General features: G+C 34.0%; 3 protein-coding genes across 4 annotated transcripts in view; 2 read left to right on the top strand and 1 right to left on the bottom strand.

Moving 5' to 3' along the window:
• The window catches only part of LOC128991516 (zinc finger protein 728-like), a 70,598-nt gene that overhangs the window by 20,595 nt on the left and 26,550 nt on the right, over window positions 1-23,453 (top strand). The window lies entirely within an intron of this gene.
• The window catches only part of LOC128991515 (zinc finger protein 91-like), a 107,767-nt gene continuing 88,898 nt past the window's right edge, over window positions 4,585-23,453 (top strand). Inside the window, exons 1-2 of the mRNA XM_054414460.1 lie at window positions 4,585-4,886; window positions 6,926-7,068. The gene's annotated coding sequence lies outside the window, so the exon portion shown is untranslated. The remainder of the gene's footprint in view (window positions 4,887-6,925; window positions 7,069-23,453) is intronic.
• Window positions 14,173-17,145, bottom strand: LOC128993118 (uncharacterized). The gene has a single exon (XM_054416876.1). It carries the CDS (start codon window positions 17,143-17,145, stop codon window positions 14,173-14,175), a length of 2,973 nt encoding a protein of 990 aa, XP_054272851.1.

Genomic DNA, 23,453 nt, shown 5'->3' with positions numbered 1-23,453 from the left:
CTACACAAGACATTTCAAACACAGAATCTGAATTAAAAATACATAAATCTTCCCTAATTTTATATTCTAATTTATTATTTAAAAGTATACATGAACCACCATAACCACAGTTATCTCTACAATAAAAATATGCCAAATTATAATTTTCAAAACTATTTAAAATATCAATATTTCCTCTACTTAACCAATGTTCATTTAGGCAAATAATAAGTGTGTTTGAGCTATCTAAAATCACCTCTAAATCTATTTTCTTATCGATCAGACCACCTTGAATATTCAAATGTAATAGCCAATTATATTTCTTATCTATTTTAATTTCTTTACATATAGGCCATACTCTATTTACATTTGTAAGACTGTGAAATTGATTGCAAAATAAACAAAAATTGTTTACATTTAAGTGGTCTGTATAGTCTTGTTTACGGTTTTGTTTTTTGAGAGAACAGGGTTATCTTTGGCATTGGACAGAGATTCATTACTATTTACCTGATTTACAGCTAAAACACTATTTACAATAGGAGACCAGTGGCTTGTAGAACACATCTTGTCTACCTTTGGGGTACTGGATGAAGGGCCAGTTGTGATGTCAAGGTCGGTTGTGCAGATTAGATCGGATGTGTTGGAGTCTTTTGGATTAGAAAGTTGTTGTCTGATCATCTTGACAAAATCATCATAGGGAAGTCCGCCTCGTAGAACTCTTGAGGAATATTCATTTTTCACAACCACTATGATTTTGACTCCCGTTTTCTTGCGTAGCTCCAGTAGATTTGTAGCAAAATGTTCGATGGTTATGTTGTCACTAACACAACCCAGCGGGGAACACACCAAAAGTTTTTGACAGTTTTTTTCAATATCCTTTAAGAGAGTATCAAATGCATTGTTGTAATCTTGAATATTAGGTTTGGAGAAAAATCTAGGTTTAACCAGTCCATAAACTAGGGTTTTATTGAATTTTTGACAGGTAAGGCTGTTATTTACAAAGTTTGAGGACAATGGTTTTTTGAAATGTTTTTTGAAGGCAGTTGCAACCCCAGCGCTCATGTGCCTGTCATCATTTACATCTGCAGAGATGCAGTGGGCAAAGGCAGTGTTTTCGGTGTCTCGCAGCTTGTGAATTACCTTATTCATGTCAGCCTCTACAACTGTGACGGGTTCTTCATCTGAAGGCAGTCGGATGTTGAAGTTATTGGATAGAGCTGGGTTGAAACAGCAGTCACGGATTATATTTAGGATTTCTTTAGAAATTTTGCTTTTACCTTTTTTGTTGAAATGCAAACCATGATTTGCGTACATTTCCCAAGGCAAGAGGTGTAGTTCTAGTAGTCTTCTTTTTTCTACGGAGTTGTTCAATTTTTCTTCAAGCCAATAGTTTATATTACTAATTTTGTTGTCTAATTTTGGCAAGTCATGTCGCATAGGCAGTGATGCAATAATCAAGTTTGTTTTATTGATACTGGTTAGTAAAGTATTGAATTCTTCTTTTATTATTGTATAAACCATTTTCTAGTCATCCTACAGTTAAACAATTAATAATATTTTATCCTGGTAAATGTAACCTCACATCACAGTTTCACATGACAACAACACACTGACAGTTGAGGTTATTTTACAGTAAAAATGACGTAATACAGAGCTGGAAACCTTACAAACTAAAATTTCAATATTCTGTGAATCGAGGTACTATCTCTGTTTAGTGCTGCAGCCTACGGGAGAATTAATAAACAATGTTAAAAAAGTGTGTTGGATGGCCACCTATACTGGCCGGACGAGCTGACGGGGAAATTAGTAGTGGCCAGCAGTGCTGGCTGTACGACCTGTGAGGCACTGCGCCGTGTAAACATGACAAGCTGATATAGAACGTAGCCGTGTCCAGCAGGGCTGGCCATTCGAGTTGAGAGGCACTTTTCTAAAATGGCTATGAGACCGCAAAGGGTTAATGTTAATGATGAATGAATGACATGTAATATTACATGGTTTTGATGTACAATATGTTAAGGTTACCGGTATAAGTTTAAATGAAATTTGTTTTCTATACTTTTTTACTTATTTGGCTTACTATTCCTTATTACCTTAGATATTTTATGGAATACTATCATTATTTTGTTAATGTTATTTTCAGGATGGACCCATTTGCAGACACTGTTATTAAGTTAATTACAATATGAGCCTTGGAAACAAGTTTAAATAAATATACCGAAAAATATACCGTTATATATAAATATAACCCCAGTTAACCCAAATAAAGGGGGGAGAGCCGTTTCAGATAACAGATTTTTTGGTTAACCCATCATATGCTAAAAATAGCCAATGTATTGCCACAGTTTGTAGGAAAAATGAATTTAAGACAATGTACGGTATATAAAATTCAGTGTTTTATTTCAGCTACAAAAATGATACAATGGGATAGAAAATACTTTAAAACAGACAACTGAAGTTATTAAAACATTTTACAGCCCTGTATATTCTATAGAACCATTTTGGTTAACCCGGTTTTCGGTTAAACCCGAATTTGGTTAACAGGAGTTCTAATGTATATCACAGGCTAGGCCTATGAGTGTTTATATTACAAATTTAAACCTTACAGCTTCTCCAGTTCGCTTACAAACGTTAATGATGTTAGGCTTTCGTTTATTCATAAAAATATGCAGAGCCCTCCCACCTATGAACACCAGCCGCTACTGCATCTATCACTGGATTACTCTCGCTACATAACACAACACATTTACTCTGCTTTTTGACACTTCTCACTGATATGGTTGTCACTATGATATTGCACTCCGGACATGTTGGAGCAATGTTTGTTTCCTTAACCTGAAGAGGATATGGAATGGAAGACTGTGACCTTGAAGCAACATACATTGGTTCATACAGAAGAGCGACCCCATAAGTGCACTTCATGTGGAAGCAGGATGGGGCTCCTCCTTATTGGCTCTCGCTCTGCAATGCCCATGTTTTTAAATGACAAACTTTCTGATGGTTGGATTGGCCGCTGGTAACGTTAGTAAACATAACCTGTTCTACTGTTAATGTGAATACTTTCCTACAAATTGGAGAGGTTTGAGGTAATAGCAAGATGTATGCCCTGTTATTCACATAGCCCCAGAGAAAGAAATTGCGAAAAAATCCGGCAAACAGGTTGACCATTCATATATCGTCAGTTGAATGAAGTATTTTAAAACCCAATAAATACTTTTTGGACACCCAGACCATACCTATTTAGATAAAAGTTATATTATCTGCAATTACATTTATAATTTTAATTTTGCATTATAATTATGCTATGGATTTACTATAAATTGTTGATTTCAAATTATTGTTTAGATTAAATGAAAAAACAATCTATCTAAATGATTACAACAAATGTTTATATTTAATAAAATATGATCTTTTTTTTCAGAAGAGGCAATAGATTTGAAGAGGAAAAGGAACTTCAATAATTCATGTAGCAAAAAAATTTAATCTGCAAAGTATTATAGATACTTAAAACAGCAGTTAAAAAGATTAAGTTTTTACTACACTAAAAGTACAAATAAAAGTAAGTAATTTACTTTGTAAAACTTGAATTTTAATTAATGGCTGATGCAACATTATTTGAAAACAACATGAAAAAATAGAAATCACTTTTTCTTAAAATAGGACTACACGTAACTGTCCTAAAAAATAGACATACAAAGCCAGCTGACTAATTCCAATTAGTTTCTAGCTTGTCTAATAAGTTAGAAGTTGGAAATTGAAAAACAAAAAAATGTTAAAGGTCATTAAAAAGCCTCGCCTTAAGTGTCCAATATGTAGAAAAATGTTTTCAACTCTATCAAATATGAAGTCTCATATATACTTACACACCGGCGAGCGTCCCTTTAGATGTTTAACTTGTGAGAAAATATTTATTCATCTACATCATGTTAAGACTCATTTGTTAATTCATTCTGATAGGCGTCCTTATAAGTGTACTATATGTGGAAAATCCTTCGCAACCAGTGGCCGTATGAAGCAACATACATTAGTACACACTGGAGAGCGACCTCATAAGTGCACTTTATGTGGAAAATCCTTCAAAACCAGTGGCAATATGAAGTATCATACATTAGTACACACCGGAGAGAGACCTCATAAGTGTACTATATGTGGAAAATCCTTCACAAGCAGTGGCAGTATGAAGAAACATACATTAGTTCACACCGGAGAGAGACCTCATAAGTGTACTACATGTAGAAAATCCTTCCAAACCAGTGTCAGTATGAAGAGACATACATTAGTACACACCGTAGTGAGACCTCATAAGTGCACTATATGTGGAAAATCCTTCCAAACCAGTAGCCATATGAAGAAACATACATTACTGCACACTGGAGAGCGACCTCATAAGTGCACTTTATGTGGAAAATCCTTCTCAAGCAATGGCAATATGAAGCAACATACATCAGTACACACCGGAGAGAGACCTCATAAGTGTACTGTATGTGGAAAATCATTCAAAACCAGTTACTATATGAAGAAACATACATTAGTGCACACCCGAGAGATACCTCATAAGTGTACTATATGTGGAAAATCCTTCACAACCAGTAGCGTTATGAAGAAACATACATTAGTACACACCGGAGAGAGACCTCATAAGTGCACTATATGTGGAAATTCTTTCCAAACCAGTGGCCATATGAAGAGACATACATTAGTGCACACAGGAGAGAGACCTCATAAATGCACTATATGTGGAAAATCCTTCCAAACCAGTGTCCATATGAAGAAACATACATTAATTCACATAGGAGCAATACATGTGGAAAATCATTTACAATCAAAAAGATTTGTGAAGAAACATACATCAATTCACACCCAAGAATTTAATCAGGGGGAGTTTCGATGATGAAAAACATTTAAAAAACGTAAGTAAAGCATATATGTCATCTACAAAGCTAAAAATTATGTCATGTTGTTCATAAATTATGGCTGTATGTGCCTGAGGAGCCTCATTGCGGCTTACAAGCGAACTACGGATGCGTACGCATAAACAGTCCTTACTTAAAAAACAGCCCTTGTAATCAGATATTCTTTGTTTACTTTTAGATAAAAAATAACGCAAATCCACTTTGATTCACGTAGGTTTGAATCATTTTCTTAAATTCTTCCATTACACGTTCCAATATGTCACGGCTACCAAACAATTTTTTTCTGCCACATTCAGGTTAATGGCATCCTTTAAGATCCATCAGAGTTTGGGCATAGATTAAACCCTTAGTAGATTCTCCGCCGGATAGGGCTCGGTATGTTCGAGCTGCTTGTACGGCGAAGTTGCTGGCCCACGTAGTTCTGTACGGTCAGGCTAGGAGCGCTAGAGGTCTCGCCGTACAACCACACACACAAACACACTCTTACCGCGTTATAGCTGTCACACGCACGTCCGCACACCCCGCGGGCCAGCGTGCTCGTTGGCGCCAGCACACACCCTGGCACACACACAACACTCACACCCAGCTTGACTCCCTACAGCGTGATTTGTACGTGTAGAGCCACGGAGCCTCCCCTAACTGTATTTCAGTATTTGTATCATCAGTTGTTTTATTGCGATTGTTCTAGTTTAATTAATGTGATGTTAATAATTAATTGTTTTTTTTATTTGAATAGCCATCTATTGTATCTGTTACTTGTGGGTATTTTGAACCGAATTCCCCACTACCAACAAAAAAATAAGGTTCTCAATTCGTTTGTGCCAATGTATATTTTTCTATATATGTTCCCCAATTTCTCTGAGATTTTTATACCGATCAGCCATGGTTCCACCCCCAAAATAACCAGGAGGGTTACCCTTTGGTACCATATATATAACATTATGTTTAAGTGTAAAGTGCTTTAGTAGCTTTAGTAGCTTAGTAGAAAGATATTTGTCAAACTAATAGTTTCAGTTGAGTTATGTTCCTGAAACCAAAGGGGAATGTGTAACTATTTTATAGAACGGAATGCAAGAAAATTTTTTTTGTTCAGTGCCCTCTCCGTTGCGAAGCACGGGTACAACAGCTAGTTCAAAATAAATATCACCAATGAAAAGCTTGTTAAAAATGTATGCTATTTCATATATAATACATTTCTGTATGGTTAAAGATAATGTAAAAATCTTAATAAACAAATTGTATTGTAAATATAATCTTATTGAATGAATATTAGTCTATGGCCTGTATTACAAATTTAAACCTTAAAGCTTCTCCAGTTCGTTGACAAACGTTAATGATGTTAGGCTTTCGTTTATATATAAAAATATGCAGAGCCCTCCCACCACCTATGAACACCAGTCGCTACTGCATCTATCACTGGATTACTCTCGCTACATAACACAACACATTTACTCTGCTTTTTGACACTTGTCACTGATGGTTTCTGCCACTGATATGGTTGTCACTGATATTGCACTCCGGACATGTCGGAGCAATGTTTGTTTCCTTAACCTGAAGAGGATATGGAATGGAAGACTTTGTGACCTTGAAGCAACATACATTGGTTCATACAGAAGAGCGACCCCATAAGTGCACTTCATGTGGAAGCAGGATGGGGCTCCTCCTTATTGGCTCCTAATAGCAAGATGTATGCCCTGTTATTCACATAGCCCCAGAGAAAGAAATTGCAAAAAAATCTGGCAAACAGGTTGACTATTCATGTATCGTCAGTTGAATAAAGTATTTTAAAACCCAATAAATATTTTATGGACACCCAGACCATACCTATTTAGATAAAATTTATATTATTTGCAATTGCATTTATAAATTTAATTTTGCATTATAATAATGCTATGGATTTACTATAAATTTTAGTGTTGATTTAAAATTATTATTTTAATAAATTATAGAATTTTTGTTTAGACTAAATGAACAAACATACTATCTAAATGATTACAACAAATGTTTATATTTAATAAAATATGATCTTTTTTCAGAAGAGGCAATAGATTTGAAGAGGAAAAGGAACTTCAATAATTCATGTAGCAAAAAAAAAAAACTGAATCTGCAAAGTATTATAAATACTTAAAACAACAGATAAAAAGATTAAGTTTTTACTACACTAAAAGTACAAATGAAAGTAAGTAATTTACTATGTAAAACTTGAATTTTAATTAATGGCTGATGCAATATTATTTGAAAACAACATGAACAAATAGAAATTTTTTTTTTTTTCTTAAAATAAGACAACTAATTTAATATGATTGAATATAAAAGTCAAGAAAAATGCCTCAAGTAGGCTGTGTTGTATTTGTATTTAATGAACATAACAATATTTGATCAAAAAGTTGATCAAATTTGATTGTTACACATAACTGTTAAACACCAAATCCTAAAAAATAGACATACAAAGCCAACTGACTAATTCCAATTAGTTTGTAGCCTGTCTAATAAGTTATAAGTTGGAAATTGAAAACAAAAAAATGTTTAAGGTCACTAAAAAGCCTCGCCTTAAGTGTCCAATATGTAGAAAACTGATTTCAACTCTATCAAATATGAAGCCTCATATATACTTACACACCGGCGAGCGTCCCTTTAGATGTTTAACTTGTGATAAAATATTTTTTAATCTACATCATGTTAAGACTCATTTATTAATTCATTCTAATAAGCGTCCTTATAAGTGTACTATATGTGGAAAATCCTTCACAAGCAGTGGCAGTATGAAGAAACATACATTAGTACACACTGGAGAGCGACCTCATAAGTGCACTTTATGTGGAAAATTCTTCTCGAGTAATGGCAATATGAAGAAACATACATTAGTACACACCGGAGAGAGACCTTATAAGTGTATTATATGTGGAAAATCCTTCTCAACCAGTTACTATATGAAGAAACATACATTAGTGCACACCGGAGAGAGACCTCATAAGTGTACTATATGTGGAAAATCCTTCCAAACCAGTAGCGATATGAAGAGACATACATTAGTACACACCGGAGAGAGACCTCATAAGTGCACTATATGTGGAAAATCCTTCCAAACCAGTGGCAGTATGAAGAGACATACATTAGTACACACCGTAGTGAGACCTCATAAGTGCACTATATGTGGAAAATCCTTCCAAACCAGTGGCAGTATGAAGAGACATACATTAGTACACACCGTAGTGAGACCTCATAAGTGCACTATATGTGAAAAATCATTCAAAACCAGTGGCAGGTTGATGAAACATACATTAATTCACATAGGAGCAAACCATGTCTTGCTATGGAGCCTAAATAACTGACTTTGCATTTACTAGGCGTTTTGTTTTAGTTACTATGAGTAAGGTATTTCAACGTTTGACCTGCATTTTGTAAAGTTTCGTTTTGAGTATTGAAATTGTATTCTATATTTTATCAACACTATAAAATAAACATCTTAAAAAGAAAATTATAGTATATCAATGGAAAAATTATTACAATCGAACAATACACTTATTTCCTATTGATTTTTAAGACATAAAACTTTTAGGCTACGTCGGTTTACAAAAAACATTTTTAGATGCAAAAGGTTTCATTTCTTGCAATTCCAATTCATCACCTGTTTTACCAAAACATAAAAAATATTAATTTTTATAACCATAAATTATGTAACCTGAACAGGTGACTCAGGCAGTTTTAAAATAATAATTGTTCCGTATGGTAACGTTTTTGATCGGTCCAAACAATTTTTCTTTTAAAAAGCCTTTAAGTACCAGTAATAAATATGTATCAAATATCTTTTTAAAAAAAAAACAACCGATTTCAAACGCTCTAAAAGAATTAAAATCAATAAAACATAGCAGGATATAAATATATAAAAAAACATATGCACTGTTTTGTTTGGATACCAAGGAAGTATTTACTTGTATTTTATATTTACTTCTGAATTAATGCATTATGCAACTATCACACACAAATTTTCTATATGAATAAGAAACAGATTATTATGATATGGAAAAGAAGCTAGCTCAATATTAAAACGTTACTTTTGCAAATTAAAAACATTTAAATGCATTATCATTGTTTAAAACATACTTGTTATACCACTATAAAATTATAATTTATTATGTTATTTAAAAAAACTGTATAAAGTTATCTGCCAATGATGGGTTACAATGATAAAATAACTCCGAACGCAAAACTCTGAAAAAATGAAGATTAACACCTTTAGTTATAGATAATCGCCTGCAATGTGGACATCCTCTTTAAATTTTCAGTATGTTATGTCAAAAATCATCATAGAGCCCGACTTCAAATACGTGAGCTTGAATATTACAAAAAGATCATTTCATTATTTTTAGAGTGTTTAAAGTAGCTTGATATTTTTTACAAAGATAAATTATTAGAAGTTTACAACTGTTAGTTAAGAAATAGATTATTGTGATCTGTATAGGCCTATACAAAATTATTAGGTTTTCTCTTAGTTATACGAGTCGGCTCGGCTCTTTCAACAGACCAATATTCATAATTTTGGTATAAAATTAAAGGCATAGGCCTACACGCACAGATTTGCCATCAAGCATCGGCATTCGTTTATCTGGCGTATAATTCGAGTTATACACCAACGAAACTTCCTCCATGAACATTTCTTATGGGAGTTTAATTTAGTATTTCTTTTCCAATTTTCTTCTCCATGCAGGATCTCAAGAAAGTCCGTACTCTCAGTGGTTATGAAATAGTGCTCAAAAAGCGATTGTAAGCTGTGATGAGTCATGCACGGAATCAGGGAGGGAGATTAGTTATCCTATTCCGCGCCACAAATACACAATAACCATACAATCATACAATACCCTGCAGCCCACCATGTAAAAAAAATCTTGAACCTTTATAATATCAAACTACTCTTACATGTTAAAAATATCATAACCAAACTCAAACAATACACTATTTCTATGTAAAAACGTTGTTAACGAAAGAAAACATCGAGTGTAAATGCACGTCTTAATAATGGCGGTAGCTTCCGATGCAACATCACATGGTGGCGGGGTTGGAAGGGCAGCATCAGGCGGCACATATTCACCTCAAAGGACTGGTCTAGCCCAAAGCCACACATTAGAGTGTGGCCTTGGGGGTCACACAGGCGATTTTGAGTCTAGCAACAGTTGCCCAATTTATTAAGGGGGACTGTTGCTCAACTCACTATAAGACTCTGAAGTCTAGTGACAGTTGCGCTAAAGTGTGCACACAGGCAACTGTTTTAAGACACGAATTGGACATTACAGAATTTTTTTAAATGATACAAAAATAGTATGTACTATGTTATTAACTGCCAAGGATACTTTCCTCCCACAACTTCTTCTTCAGATTAAATATCAGAATAGACTGTCAATGCATTTAAATTTAAACATAAAGGTTCTTCTCAACTTCATCAATTATTGTTCAACGTCCTCAACAAGCACACCCATACTTGAAAATTTACTTTTCCAAACGAACTTTACACAACAATTTAATCCAATGAGCAAACACGTTTTTTTGTCAACCTAAGTTCACATGTGTAGCCGACTGAGACTGAGCAACAATATAGTCGTATGTGTGCGCATCTAGATTATTTCAATGGATACCAATCCCGGAGCGATAATTGAGTCGCAGAGCTGTCTCAGACTGGTTTGAGGTTATGTTCAGTTATTTATAACAGTTTATTTAATTTATTTGTTAATATTTCAAATTAAAACCATAAGTGAAAGAAGTGGTATTGCTGATGTATTTTTATAGGCATACACCAAGTCATTTTGTCATTTTTAAGTAGTCAAATTTTAAATAATTGTGATTTGTAACTATAATTAATTATTATTATTGAATTAAAACCATTTAAATGTTATGTTTTATTACTAATTATACTCAAGATAACTCAAGATACTGTTATGGAAAAACAACCTCTGAGGTGTACTTATTATTTCGCCTTTCTAAGCCAATTCATTATTTTACTCTTTATATATATATATATATATATATATACAGCTGTAAGCTACATAAGTTGCTTGATAGAAGTAGAATGGACTGAGGAATTGGATTTTCTGACAAATATTAACAAAAGCAAGCATAAAACTTCAACCTCAGTTTACTCAAAACTCAAATTTCAGACTGAGGCTGTTTTTCCACCCTACTCCTCAATTGAAAAGTATTCAGCTGTTGAAATGTAAACAAATAATTTATCTATACGGATTACATGGGTACTTTAAAGACCAAACCACTAAACTCATAGCCCTGAGAAGTTTTCCAAAATTTCAACAGAAACCTTTGGTATGGAACCACTCCCCAAAGTTTCTTTACGATCGATCGGTCGGCCGGTTTGGTAACGTATGAAGGACAAAAAACTACAAACATTTATTCCAACAACAATTTATTCTTTTCACTCTGATACGGTGCAACTACTAGGAGAATTTTGTATATTTAAACTTACATGTTTAACTTTGATTGTTATAACAATTGTTTAAATGTAAACAATTCGGTTTTAATTGTTGGTTATGTTAAAGGATGCATATATCTTGTACTTTTTTGGTATTAAGCATTATGATTTTGATCCAATGTAATGACGCCATTCGTGCACATGTTTGCAAAGTATGAATAAAGTTGATTTCATTTCATTTCATGATATAAATACTGCTGTGATGAGGTTGTTTGGGTGTAAGTAGATTAAGTAACCTAAAATGCTGTATGATTCTGATGATTAATGGTATTAAAACATAGTATAACAATGTTATTATGTAAACATTAGAGTCAAGTGATTAAATACAAAACATCAAATTAAATACATTGTTGAGTTTTCATAATAATTTCCTTTGGTTCCTTAAATTAAAATTTTTTTATAAATACTTACCTAATGTTTCACAATTAATTTCTAAAACAATGAATTACTAATTGTATGTCCAGCTTATTATTAGTTTCAAAATAAAATTCTCAAATCACAGACATTAGGCTACCTACTTCATTTATTTTTTTAAAAAATTTGCGGAGTTTTTTGCCAGTAACAGTCCTACATTACTCTCGAGTACAGATTTTTTAGTGTCCATGAGGATTTCATCTCTGCCCGACAAAATAAAAAAAATCTAATTTGGGAAAAGTATGAAATGGGATTTCAATTAGGAAATAAGGGTTTATTTTTTATTGTTAATTATCAAATGATTCGTTGATAATGACTAATGAATGAATTGTCGGTTATTTATAGAACACTACACCTTTTTACACCATGACTATGCGCTTCTTTTGTACTTCGTATAAAATAACAGTAAGACTATATTCGCGTATGATTGTAACACGTAACAAGGGATTAGCTGCTAGTGCTTTGCTGATACTGGTGGATACGCTGTACGGCAACAACTGCGCCGGCCGTGTTTTAGCGTGTTGGGCTTTGGCTTGGGCCATTCACTCTCGCAGACTAATGCTGTCGTTGTTCCTCACATTGCCACGAGGTTACGCCACTGCACTGATGCCGCCTAGAGCGCTAGTACTAGAAAACCCGGATAGAGCGAACTGAAGTTCGCCCGTTTTAATCTACTAAGGGAATACTATGGTTCGGGGTTCATTGAGGTAAACACACTAACAAAAATGGACACACACGCGTGAAATAACCCTTTCTAGGAATCTAATACCAATGAATACAGAACCTTATAAGAAGCAAAACTGCCATATTAAAAGATGCCACGCTACGAATATTGCCACCAGCAGTTCACAAATCAATTATCAATCATTGAGATGGGGACGCCACCTATGTGCGTATTTTAACCCAAATATGAGTGTAGAATGGTGTGTGATGACCTGTATAGCTTTGTTACTGACTAAGATAAGAATTTGAATGAATTGTAAAGAAATAAAAGAAAATGAGATGTTTCTTGACTTATATATTTAAATATGTACTTAAATATATATTCTACTCTCCTTGACTCTACAACAATTGATTCTTTACAAATTTTGGTTGCCCTTGGGTTGGAAGAACTGAGTGAATAAAATAAACAACAGAGCGTTTGGCAGTGGAAGCTTGATGTTAAAATGGAAGTTTTGTGGGCCCTGAAGAATAAAATTATTCCCAGAGATCCTTAGGGGACGCCCCTGGTACTGCTTGTAGTTCTTCCAAAGCTGAAAATAAATCTTAAAAGTACACTGAATTTACTTTGCTCACTACCACACTAATTATATAATAATATACCACTAGTGTTGCACTTCAATGTGAATCTTTTGTAGTGGCCTTTACTTACGGTATTTTACCAAACTCTTTTGAATGAAATTTACTGCTAATAATGAAATAACAAGGTTATTGAGAACGATAAAGTGTATAACAATTCGATTTATTGGACCAAATGACAAGATATATAACAACTGATTTATGGATTGTTAAAGATTAATTATTTTATGTGTGACTCTAATAACAATAAACAAACGTCAGATATCAGATACCGAGTGCAACAATCATAAATGTTTTTCTTTAATCAAAATTGTGAACGAACCCCTTGAAAGAGAAGTATGTGGCGCGGTTACCCACCGACTCCGAATATGTCAAATGAGGTGTGATATTTTACTTTAATTTGAGATGACCAGTACTCGCAAATCCTTTTGTTGGCCAACGACTTAAAAGTGAAGATCGTGTCTCGTAGTCCAACCCGGTTAAACAGTATTTCTGTTTGAATGCAGTAAAATGTAATAGAAGATTGATTATTATTTTATAACTAAAGAGTACTATGGCAGTACATCTATCATGAAACACACACTACCCCAATGAACACCTTCGTGCCTAGTCAAACCTGCTGCCTACCTCAACTTTCAATATTACTATATTTCCCCAAAATCAAAATAATGGCTGTTGCACTCTTAATTTATGTTCGATTGAATATTGCAGCAAAATGAAGCAACGACTCTGTTTATGAATATGTAGCAATAAAATAATTTACAATTTACATTAAATACAAATACTAGGAGTACAATGCAGTTGTCTGCTTGCAATATTGAGCGGAGCAAGCACATTAATCAATAATTTTGAAAAATGTAACGACAAATTTATTGTTTACGTCATAATTAGTTTTAATTTAATATATTAAGTTTTAATAATTATTAGTTACAAAAAAATTTTCTAAACAGTACAAAAAAGCATTTATTTACATAATACAAGTTAAGAAAACATTCACACAGTTAAAAATACATGAACTCAAATCAAATCAAATCAATTTATAGGAATTTTGCAGAGTAATAAGTAATAATGAAATAATAAGAATAATAATAGTGTTCATTGCTGTATAAGTGAACGCAGACGTGCCAGTTCTCTACGTTTAGTTTCCCAACCAGCATTATTGTTAATAGACTTGAGAAGGCGGTCTTGAGAAAAGCCTGGTTCAATTATCAGTCCTTCGATGGACCGAACCCGTGACATTGCAACATACGTAAGACCCAGGGCAAACTCTGTCGTACCAATGTCAACTACTGCTTTGTCAACTGTCATTCCCTGAGCCTTATGGACAGTAATACCATAGGCAACTTGCAAGGGAAACTGTCTTCTTGTACAGGACACGTTGTTTTTTCGGTATCCAACTGTGAGTGGTAATATCGGAAGAGAGCCATTAAAAGTTGGACCTTCGTATCCATCAAAATGGACCAAAATACAAATTGGAAAGTCGTCCATCGATCTATTCGGTCCATAGACAATATCAACAACATTTCCCAGACTGCCGTTGCACAAGCCTTGGGAGGTCCAGATGTTTTGGCGTAGTATTACGCGACAACCTTGAGATAGCTGCAGAGTTGCTTGTAGTCCTTGGGCTTCATCCTCTGATGCACCACATGCTGTTAAGTTGTTATGTTTTGCTTTTATTAAAGCAACAGGCTTGTTTGAAGACCGTAACATGAGTTGATTGTATTGATGTACGGCGTCTTTCCTTGCTTTTATTCGAATTGCGCTTGTGAAACTTTTTATCGTAGCAACGTTGTTCGATGAAAATCGTGTTTTAAGCAATTCATAGTCAGATAGAGTTAATTGGCCTAGAGCCATACGCTTTAAAGTTTCTCTGAAACAGTTCTGATCATCTCCAATTTGACGCATCACCTGCTTCAACTCAAATACTGTTTTGAACTGCTCAAAAAGAAATCTTCCTTCAATTGAAGAAACGTTTCTTGGGTCTGCTGGAGCTAGTAATGTGCGATCCAGAACTGGTGGCAACTGGTTGAAATCACCAAAAAAGTAGACAATACAACCACCAAAAGGTAATTCTTGATGATTAGTGAATGCTTGACGCAGACGTTTGTCTATCATGGAGAGCATTCGAGTGCCAACCATTGACATCTCATCGCAAATAATTACTTTGACAGTACGGAAATCTTCCTGTAATTGGCGCTCCGCCTTACCTGTAAGATCGGAAACAGTACCACCTCGTGTTTGGACTATATGTAGTGCGTTGTGTATTGTTTGTCCGTTTATATTATTGGCAGCCACACCTGTTGGCGCCATCAAAATAACACTTGAGCTACCATGCAGGGATTCAATCATATGTACCATTTTATTTATAATAAATGACTTTCCGGTTCCAGCCACCCCTTGCACGAGTGTAAGCTTTTCACTTGATTCATTCGCTAGTTGCTGTGCTAGGTGGTCCAGTATTTTCTGTTGACCCTCATTAGGCGATAACACATTATTAGAATGATCGTTTGTAATATTTACTTGTATTTCTTTCTGTTTCTGTATGAAATCTAAGTTCTCTTCTAGTCCAGGATATTTGTCATAAGTGCCAAACCCATTGTACTCTCGATCCATATCACGGTAACCTAGTATCACATCCTGAGGTGCTTGGTTGGGAAGTGTTCTTGCCAACTCCTGCCAGTCATGGTGGTCTTCTTCTGGTAGTACTACGTGGTCAGTATCGATGTCTTCAATTTTTGGTAGTTCCCACAATGAAAGGTTCCGTGAAGTAAAGGATTCTTTCCATGTTGTGTGTGTCTTTAAAGCTTCGCAGTTTCGCCATGCAATGTGCATCAGTAATTTTTGCTTGTAGTAAATTTCATCATTTTCTTCATTTATTCCAGGTTTTACTACCGGACGGAGCTGAAGGACACGTGATTTTCTGTGGTTGATAAGCCTACCACGAACAATCTTGTGCTTTGTGGCAAACTCGCATAACGTCATTGGCTCAAGCGTTGCTGATCTCATAGCATAGTGATCCATGATAGAAGTTTGTATAAACTCATCTGTATCTGTACTTGTATTTGCCACAGCAACATAGTCATCAGTAGAAATGTATAGCTTTACAAACTGCCTACTGGAATGGTACAGAGGATCGCCCGTGAGGAGATGCATGACTTCGCATGCTGAAATATCTCGTTGACCTATCACTTTAGTTAACATTTTGGTGAATGCCTTTTTTGCGTGATCATTGGGTGTACAGCTAGTCATGATTTCTTTGAAAAGTGTTTGAAAATCTTGTGACTGGGGTTCTCCTTTTGTCGCATATTTCGATATATAGTTTACAATAGCGTGTTCAGATGCTATGATCTTGCAATCAGTGTTTGCTCGCCACAGTTGGGACACAAAGGGGTTGTGGTCATTCAAAAGTTCATCATTACGCTTTGATTTATATTGCCAAACTCCTTGTTCGTCTCTTGTCAATGTAGAGTCCAACAATTTTGGTTTTGGAAATTTAAAGCGACATTCTTGTGGATGTGAGGGATCTTTTAGACAGTAAACACTGTGTTGAGTGTGTCGCTGTACTCTGTTCAATAGTTGTGCAAAATGTATTGGATCTCCCAGAACTATATCAGTTGCCCAAACACTTGAAGGATGCTTTTCAGCTCTTGGTGCGTCTATTCCAGGGTTGTAAGCTGACACGATAGTGTCATAATACGCCTTATAAACTGCTAAATCATCAATAGACGCAGTATCGAATGTACGGACATCAGGCGCATTTTCAAGCCAAAGAACAGCATGAACGTGAGGACTACTGCGGTGTTGGTATTCAAAACGCCACCAAAAATCAGTTATCTTTAACTTTTCCTTCAATATATCCATAAAAACGCAAACACGTTTTGAAAAGAACTCGTCTGCAATAAGTGGGTTTTCACTAAGTTTTTCTTGCATAACTTGGCTTGCTTGCTTCTCGGTAAGTAAATTTAATTCTTCAACAGATATACCAAAATGCCTCGCCAGACAACTCCACCAAAGGTCTGCTGCACTTAACGTAAGAAACAATGTTGGTACGCCCAGCTGATTAACCATTGACTGAAGCTCTAAACGTCGTTGGTACCAAAATGATGAAGTGCCACGGATTTTGGAACCCCATGTCAGCAAATGTTTTATTATTGACGGGTTTCTAGCTACTTCCACTTCTAATTGTGCTATCATATGTCGAGGCTCTTGTTTACTTTTTAGTGTTGACTCGCAAATAATGTCATGGCAACCAATTAACCCATAAGGCCCATGTTAAATTTCTAAAAGTTTGCATTCATGTAGGGAAAATTCCTATGGTCCGATTTGTACCATTTCAGATTTATACCTTCCCATGGTTGGGTACTATGACTGTGTTAAATTTCGTGAAGATCGCTTCAGCCGTTCAGGAGGAGTATTTGTAAAACCAAAGCAGGAGTGTAGTATAAGAGCTTCGCTCGCTCCGCTCAATAAAACCCTGTACAATTTAATTAGTTCGATAGAATGAGATAATCACAGTTTGCTATATAATACTGATTGATTTTCTAAAAATGAATACTAAAAATACCAATGAGAACTTGATCCTGAAAACATGTGCTTTTATAACAAGATATAACAAACTATAACAGGAAAATTTTACACATGTGCGACTCACTGAAAACTATAAATATTACAATTAAGTGAGCTATTCCAAAAAACGCAATTGATTGATTGGTTTCGAACGTGAAATTTCCAATGGCGGTCTGTGTTAGCCGGCAAAGTTACTTTACAACGCTTTGCTCTCAAACTGATTTTATTAACACCTCGCGATGCAATTATATGCCTGCGGGATATAAGCTTAACGATTTGATGAAAATAATAAATGACTGACTAACACCGTGAATGAATTTAATTTGCACGGAACGAAGTTTAGCTCACCTAATCAGGGGAAAGACGGGAAGCAACTGTGAGCAGACGAACAGTGTCCCCGTGGCTGGGCCGACAGCACCCCCTTCCACTCGATATGAATTGTGGGTATCGTTTGCCTATTGTCTAATCAGCTGACTATTTGTTCGCGTCTACACATATTAATTTGTTGTAAAATACGACAAATCGGTACAGAATTGAATTGAATTGAAAAATTCTTTATTGTTCTTTTTAAAAACAATAGGTACAATACAATACATCTTTATACATTAAGGTTGTACATAAGCAATACACAAATACACTCCTCACAACATAAATCTAACTAATTATAATGTTATCGAACAATAAAGCCCTGAGGTTACAGAACCTGTGCGGGAAACAAACATTTTTGGTAATTGGAGCAACTCGTGGTTGGAAAGTCCAGCCCGTCACCAATACCACAGTAGTTTTATTATAAAATTAAAAACAATATATAAAACTAGGCTTCAACAATAGCTTTAACACATTGCGTGCGGGTCAGTCGCCGGCGACTGATTCCTTATCATTGAGATAAGTGGAATTTTCAAGAGTAAACATGACGGCCGCATTGAAAGAGTTAACACAGCAACCTATCACAACAAAACCTTATCTACCTATCTATTTGAAAACTGACCCTTTACTGTCAATCGTCGTGATTACAGTACTATTTTGCAGTGTCCTGAACTTCAAATCAAATCAAATCAAACTTTATTGTAACAAAACGTTCATACATAGCATAGCTACAAAACAGGTGACATTGTCAAAAATTATAATCTTACTAATATTATAAATGTGAAAGTTTGTGTGTTTGTTTGTTTGTTTGTTTGAAGTTCAATCACGCATTAACTACTGGACGGATTGGGCTGAAATTTGGCATGATGGTAGCTCACGTTCCCGATTAACATATAGGCATATTCTTATCTCAAAAATCCTTTCGGGCTCCGCCCCAGTGGCTCTGTAGTTTCTCATGTTAACCTTATGAATATTCATATTTAAAGGGAATTAAATAATTTAGTCAGCTGTTTCAACTAAAAAAGTTGGTTCTATGATATGCAAAATCATTAAAGGTTTTAAGATTTACCAACAGGGTGCAGCACTTTTTTTGCATTTATGAAAACAGCTAATTTTAACTAAGCAGCAACAACAAACTGTGATATGCAATGAGAACTGTCAATGTAGGATTGTTTACAGTTGTGTTTATGTTTTTAATTTCATGAATAATTTTGATATTTTGTGAACTTTTAATAACTTATTTTTCTCTATTGTTAGATGAAGTGGAGGAATATTATGGCTATGGTAGATGTGTTTTTACTATAGTATACCGTAAATTTAAAGTGTGTGGTCCTTTTATCAAAATTTTATCAAAATGTGTCCTCCCCCATTGCAAGTTCAAAGCTTGAGTTGAGTATAACTGCTATAAACATTTTTTTACTTATATGCCACCCCGTACGAAGGACGGGTACTCTGCTAGTAAATACATAGTTGTATTGTAATCTTACATTCTATAGTTAAAATTAAATAAAAAATAAAAATACTGACTTTGATTTAAAAATAGTTTACAACAAATACTCATTAATATGGTAGTAGTTTTTTTATATTAAAAATTTTGATAGATTCTTTTTAAATTACATTGTATTGTCTATATTTTTTAAACCTAGTGGTAACTTATTATACAGCTTTTTTCCCATGTATGTTGGTGTATTTTCAATGAGACGCAGACGATGGATCGGTAATTGAAAATTATTTTTAAACCTTGTGTTGTATCTGTGGTCAAAATAATCATTTAATAAATTTTCATAGTTTGTTTGTACCATTACTAAGGTTTTGAATATGTATAAATTTGGAACAGTTGAGATGTTTAATTCCCTGAACGATTTACAAGATTTCCTAAAATATGAGAATGTCATTATTCTTAAAAACCTTTTCTGTACTATAAAAACTTTAACTGAATCACATGATAATCCCCAGAATTCAATCCCATACTTAATAATTTGAAAAAAAGAATCTAGTTTTAAGGTCAATATAATTACGTAGTACTAGCATTTGATAACAGGCTGAATTTAATTTACTAATAATATTATCAATACACTTACTCCAAGAAAATTTAATATCCAGTTCCAAACCAAGGAAATTTGCGCTGCCACTGAGTGGTATCAACTGGTCCTGAAAGATAATTTCTGAACTGTAACCTTCTTTTGACTGTGCGGTACGAAAATTTAATAGTTGGGTTTTATCTTGATTAAGTTTTAGTCCATTAACTTCAAACCAGCTTGCCAATTCATAGAAAGTTTGATTAATTTTATGCTCCAATTCAAAATGGGACCTAGCTTTGATAATTGCTGTTGTGTCATCTGCATATAGAATGATTTTTGTTGAAACATTCCTAGGTAAATCATTAATATATAGTAAAAAGAGCATAGGTCCTAAGATAGACCCTTGTGGGACACCCATTTGAATGTTCTCCCAAGGAGACTTAGATACTAAATAATTTTTCAAAATTACAGTTCTTTGGAACCGGTTTTCTAGGTATGATTTAATCCATGTAATTGATTGCTTTGAAAATTTGTACACTTCAAGCTTTTTTAAAAGTATGCTGTGGTTGACGCAATCAAAGGCCTTGGAAAGGTCACAGAAGACCCCCATGGTACTCTGTGACCCATCCAGAGCCCAAGATACTTCGTTAACAAGTTCGTTTAGAGCCCCTACTGTACATACTGTGACCTTTTCGAAATCCAAATTGCTCAGCGACCAAAATTGAGTGTGCGTCTAAAAATGTAAAAATTTGGTTTAGTGCTATCTTTTAAAAAATTTGGAAAAAGAAGGAAGAACTGAAATAGGACGATAATTATTAGGATTTTCTTTTTGACCTTTCTTAAAAAGAGGTTTTACTTCTGCAAACTTTAAATTTTCAGGAAAAACAGAAAATTTAAAAGATTGATTTATTAAAACTGATATAGGAACAGCAATAGAGTGCATTACTTTTTTCATAATCTCCAATGGTATTTCATCCCATCCTGCTGATTTCAGCGAATTTCCCATATAGGGAATAAGCTATTACCGTAGTACTCATGGTAAGACCTGGACCCGGGACCGATTTATTTTTTCGTTTTGAGGTGCCGAGAGGCCAAAAACACCATCTGTTCAAATTCATATATATATATATATATGTCCGTTAGCGCGATAACTCGAGCAAAAATGATCCGATTTTGATGAAATTTGGTATAAACGTGTAAACCTACATTTATTCGAACGAGTTCCCGAACCAGCATGATCGGACTAGGGGAACAGGGTTTTATATGGGGTTTTATGGGGTAAAAATAGGGTTTTCCCAAATTTGACCCTAAAAACACAAAATTTTACAATTTCTTTCCAAACCATTATGTAGAGCTTAAAAAAACAAATAATTTAGTATATTGAAGCGTTGTTGTGCGCCTAATGGTTACGGAAAAATTTACAAAAATCCGAAATTTAAAATTCCCATGTTATTCTTATGGAGAATAAGTCAACTGTTGTAGTTTGCTTGTTTATGAACATATTTTGATCGAATTTGGAAAAAACTTTAATTTCTTACTAAACTATTAAAATTTTACAAAAAAAACCCCTTTTTACCCTCCCTGTTGCAGCAAACCTAATTACTCGTTTAACTAATTCTATTTAATTAGGAAATAAATGTGATATTTTTATGGAGGCATTTTAGTGTAAATCCAATCAGGTTAATGGAAATTCGCTTAGTCTGCAGGTTTGCTGCGGCGGGGGTATTTTATTTTTTAATAACTTTATTGTTTTAATCACATCATCTGGAGTCACATTTGCGAAACTAAATTTTACTTGATTTAAATCAAAGTCAGTCTGAGTTAAGATTAATGCTTCCTGCTCACATGGTGTAATACTTATATCATTGTAAAGTTCAATAAACTTTTTTGTTGTTATAACTAGCTATATCATTTCCATTTTTAATAGGCATACTGTTATCTATTACAATATCAGGGAAATTAAGACAAGGTTTATTACAACCGAGCTCAGATTTTACAATTTTCCAAGCAGCTTTACTCTTATTTTCTGCATTTTTTATAAGACTAGAATTATACATTTTCTTTGACAATTTACAAACGTTACTGAAGATCGTTTTATAATGTTTTACATAATTGATAAAATTTATATCGTTTGACTGCTTTGCTAGTCTACTTAGCTCTCTCTTTTTAATGCTCGATATCTTAATACCATTTGTTATCCATTTTTGTCTGTTTGAAGGTTTAACTTTACTACAAAAAAATTTCAAAGGAAAGCATTCATCAAAAGTTCTTTGAAAACATCCAAAAACGTTTGAACAGTTTTCCTTAAACATTTTATCTAGTGAAACTTGCCAATTAGTAATACTGATTTTTTAAATGAATGAATTAATATTTTTATTTGAAAAAAATCGTCTTTTAACCCGAGGTAGATTAGTTTTGTGCTGAGATGAAATATTTCTAGAAATATCCACAAAGATTGCCAGATGACCTGATATACCTAGTTCTAGGTTCATCGATGGAGTTTCTTCACACGTTTTTAACTTTAGTGAAAGTATGTTATCCATACAAGAAGCTTTATTGTTGGTTATCCTTGTGGGAGAAGTTAAATTTGTAATGAAACCGTAAGTCTCTATTAGAGAAAGAAACTCAAATCTTTGCTGTGGTTTATTTGTGTATTCCAAAACATCAATATTAAAATCCGCTGCAATGTAAAAATTATTAATTTGGTTGTCTTTGTTCAGAATCCTTAATAAATCTTCAAACTTATTTAAAAATAATTTAAAGTTAGAATCATCCGGTACTCTGTAAATAGATATGACAATTATTTTTAATTCAATAACCTCTACATAAGACATTTCAAACTCAGAATCTGAATTAAAAATACATAAATCTTCCCTAATTTTATATTCTAATTTATTATTTAAAAGTATACATGAACCACCATAACCTCAGTTATCTCTACAATAAAAATGTGCCAAATTATAATTTTCAAAACTATTTAAAATATCAATATTTCCTCTACTTAACCAATGTTCATTTAGGCAAATAATAAGTATGTTAGAGCTATCTAAAATCACCTCTAAATCTATTTTCTTATCAATCAGACCACCTTGAATATTCAAATGTAATAGCCAATTATATTTCTTATCTATTTTGATTTCTTTACATATAGGCCATACTCTATTTACATTTGTAAGACTGTGAAATTGATTGCAAAATAAACAAAAATTGTTTACATTTAAGTGGTCTGTATAGTCTTGTTTACGGTTTTGTTTTTTGAGGGAACAGAGTTATCATTGGAGTTAGAGCATTGGACAGAGATGCATTACTATTTACATGATTTACAGCTAAAACACTATTTACAATAGGAGACCAGTGGCTTGTAGAACACATCTTGTCTACCTTTGGGGTACTGGATGAAGGGCCAGTTGTGATGTCAAGGTC

Source organism: Macrosteles quadrilineatus, unplaced genomic scaffold, assembly GCF_028750875.1.
Source record: "Macrosteles quadrilineatus isolate MER2022 unplaced genomic scaffold, UCM_ALF_1.0 Scaffold_4__1_contigs__length_99947679, whole genome shotgun sequence".
NCBI classification, from domain to species: Eukaryota; Metazoa; Arthropoda; class Insecta; order Hemiptera; family Cicadellidae; genus Macrosteles; species Macrosteles quadrilineatus.
This window is presented reverse-complemented; position numbering and strand designations above follow the sequence as displayed.

What these genes read in the sequence shown, in the direction of transcription:
- LOC128993118 (XM_054416876.1), bottom strand. Translation starts at nt 17,145, where the DNA reads ATGGTTAATCAGCTGGGCGTACCAACATTGTTTCTTACGTTAAGTGCA.